We start from the raw sequence: 3,519 nt of genomic DNA on the forward strand, positions 1-3,519 counted from the left end.
CTTGTCAACGTGGCATCTGTACACATCTTCACTGTGTGGCTCCAGTCCCACGGTAGCTCATCTGAGTCATAGCCTCACCTGCTTGGGCTGCGAGGCCTTGTGCCTCTGCCTCTTGGCATGGCAGACCTGCCCCTCACTTGTGGGCAGTGGATATAGCTCCATTCCCCTGACCCTCATGAATAGCAGCCACTCTCTCCAGAACCAAGTTGTGACTGTCTGATTCTCCGAAAACCTAAGACGTTGTGGTTCCATCCCGCCAGAGGCCATGGTCCTACCCTTTGAGCCTGAGGTACCTCTGCTTGGCACTATTTCCTTGGTCTCCGCTTCTGCCGATAAATACCTGAAGGCACCATTCCATGAGGAATCTTCTTGTCAAAAATGATCTCAGCTTTCTTGCTGTGTGGGCTGGCCATCCTACTACTCCATCTTATGCCCATCTCTTCTACCAATACCCCAAGGCAACCCACTCTGCAAGGAAGCTGCCTACCCAGGATTCTCCTCCTTGGGCTGGTTGCTGTCTTGCTGTCTTATGCCAGTCTCTCATCTCTGCTTTTACCATCTCCCTGCCATAATCTCTGGCACTATCCCTGGTCAAAGACACATTCCACACCTGTTTCCACCTATCTTAGGACCCCAATTTGTTTTGGTTCTCAGATGCTGCTCTAACAGAAAATAGCACATGTGGGTGGTTTTAACAAACAGGGATTTATTCTCTTCCATTTTGGGGGCTAGAAGTACAACTTCAAAGTGCCAGGTACTCGGGACTGGGTAAAGGCCCCTTGAGCTTGTGCTTCAGCTCTGCCTCTTTGTTCTGCTTCACTGACCCTATTGTCTTCTGTTAGCTGCTGGCTGCCATGGAGGACAAATCCAAAGTCGACAAATTAAGTTGTACAGTTTCAAAATTGTCAAACAAAATGGCAGGTCACGAATTTAAGTCCAGAGATGCTCCCGGTGTCAGCAGACAACATGACAGGCCACTCCCTGATGACTCTGCCAAATGCAGGATCCAACTGCCCTGGTTACCTAGTGCCACTCTGACAAATAAACCACAAATGGGATGACCTTAACAAACAGGAGTTTATTCTTACAATTTGTGGGCTTCAAGTCCAACTTCAAAGTGCAGGCTCCAGGGGCTGGATGAAAGCCACTCAACCGTGGAGTCCACGCTGTCTCCTGCTCCAGGCCTACCAGAGTTAGAGGCATTTCTTCACTCAGACAGTTGTTGGCTGCTGAGGCTGAGAATTCCCAAGTATGACAAGTAAAAAGGTACAGTCCAGATGTTACCAAACCACACGGCAAGCCATTCTCTTAAGTTCATTGTAAGTCTCAAGGTTGGTGGAGCTTAGCAGACTGCTCAGCAATGACATGGTTACAGGCAGGATCCAATGTACAATTGGCCAGAGACCATTCCCAAGGATTCTCTTTATTCACAGGAAGTTGACCCCATCTCAATGGCAGCTACATAGTGTGGGTAGATCCCACCATGGAGTTTATTCCCAGTCTCAAAATGGGGAATAACTACCACAAGCTCTCCAACCACTCAAGGAGGCCTACAAGTTGACACACAAACATAACCACCACAAATCCACCCCTTGTCAATTTGGCACCTGTGCAGATCCTCAATGTGTGCTATCTTTACAGGCCTTCTCCGCTGGGTGGCTCTAGTCTCCTAGTCCTGAATAGCGACCTCAGCCCATTGGCCTGGCAGGCCTGGTTCTCTCCCTCTTGGATATGGCAGACCATCCCCTCACTCATGGGCAGCAAGTATGGCTTTATCCCACTGGCTCACATGAAGGCGCAGCCCTACACTCCAGAACCAAGTTGGTGAAGGGCTGGTTGTTTGAAACCTAGGGTGCTGTGGTGGTTCCCCAAAGGCCATGGTCCTATCCTTTCAGGCTGAAGCAGCTCTGCTTTCATTTCCTTGGTCCTCTGCTTGTAAAATCCTCCTCTGGAAAAGCCTGCCCAAAAAGCACTTGCCTTTCTTGCTCCATGGGCTAGCCACAATTACAATTTGGAGGCTTAAGTCCAAGTTTAAAGTGCCAGGCTCTAGGGGCTGGTTGAAATCCTCTCAACCTTGTTTTCCAGCTCTGCCTCCTGTTCCAAACCCACTGGAGCTAGAGGCATTTCTTCATTGAGACAGCTGCTGGCTACTGGGGCTGAGAAGCCCCAAGCTTGACAAGTCAAAAGGCACAGTCCTGATGTTACCAAACCACATGGCAGGCCATTAACTTAAGTCTCAGGGTCAGCAGAGCATAGCAGGCTGCTGAGCAACGATGTGGCTACATGCAGGGTCCAAGCGTGCCATAGGCTAGAGACCATTTCCAAGGCCGCATCTTATATACAGGAAGCAGACCACATGCCAAAGGCAGCTACTCAGCTGCTTGTGGTGCATACCACCATGGAGGTGATTGGTGGTGTCGTCATGGGAAATAAGTACCACCAGCTGCCCAGCCACTCAACCATGCCCAGCAAGTTGGTACACAAATATTAGCACCATACCAAATGTGCCAAAAAGCTCAGACCTCCATCAAACCTGCTTCTTACATATTGGAAACAGATCACATCCCTAAGGGAGCTCTACTCTGCTCTACTCTGCTGCTCCAGTACATTCTGCCATGGAGTCTCATCAGAGGGATTAACTACATCCACCTGCCCAGAGGTCAATACCAGGTCCAGCCGAGTTGACACACAACTTAATTACCGTGACTGGCAATCCGGACCATTGGATAAATTCTTTCCAAATTTATGCTTCTGTATTCTTTATAATGTGCGTGTTTGGCTATGCTCTAGAATTATGAGAATTGAAATGGAAAATAGGTGTTACAGGGAATGTGAAGAAATGAGTAGTTGAGTCCCTTGCTCATAGGAGTGCAAAATAGTACATTTCATTTTTTTAGTCATGAATAATACTTTAATTTTAAAATAGCATTTTTCTCAGAGACAGATATGTTCTTTTATTTCCAATGCATCTTCTGTAGATTCTCTTGAACTTTCTATGTTGACAGTTCATTGAACATAAAGACAAAGAATGATTATTTGTCTTTCAAATGTTGTTTCTTTCTCTCTTATTTTCTTTTTCTTTTCTGTTCTCTCCATGGAATTAAATCTTAATTGTGTTTGACTTTTACTAACTTTCATTTAGGTAATCACATGTTACTTGTGACTAGTACACTGGACAGGAGACATTTAAAACCTGGGTTGTATTTCTCCACACAATTATTTACTTTTTTCAAAACAAATTCCAGACTTTTTCTTCCCCCTTTAAAGAAATCAAAATGGATTGAAATTCTCTAACACCACTTTAACTAAAAGAAAGAGGACACTCAAATCTAGAAACAGCCCGGGAGTTAGTCTTGATAATACTATGCCATGGTCAGTAATAGCACTTATGCGGTAAGTGTGATCCACTTAAGATACCAGTAGTCCACCTCTGGTAGCATAGTGCCTAAGGCACTTGACTGCTAACCAGAAGGCTGGCGGTTCAAACCCACCAGCCACTCCTCGGAAGGAAGGTTGGGC

The 3,519-nt window shown here is 46.4% G+C and overlaps 1 protein-coding gene across 1 annotated transcript in view; it reads left to right on the forward strand.

The window, feature by feature from the left end:
• The window catches only part of LOC103213202, a gene marked incomplete at both ends in the record, with an annotated part of 16,704 nt that overhangs the window by 11,420 nt on the left and 1,765 nt on the right, over window positions 1-3,519 (forward strand). The window contains one exon of the mRNA XM_042783470.1: window positions 3,268-3,393. Within this exon, the coding sequence (XP_042639404.1) occupies window positions 3,268-3,393 (126 nt within the window). The remainder of the gene's footprint in view (window positions 1-3,267; window positions 3,394-3,519) is intronic.

Source organism: Orycteropus afer, unplaced genomic scaffold (genome assembly GCF_000298275.1).
Source record: "Orycteropus afer afer isolate SDZICR_OR568_19922 unplaced genomic scaffold, OryAfe1.0 scaffold01401, whole genome shotgun sequence".
NCBI classification, from domain to species: Eukaryota; Metazoa; Chordata; class Mammalia; order Tubulidentata; family Orycteropodidae; genus Orycteropus; species Orycteropus afer.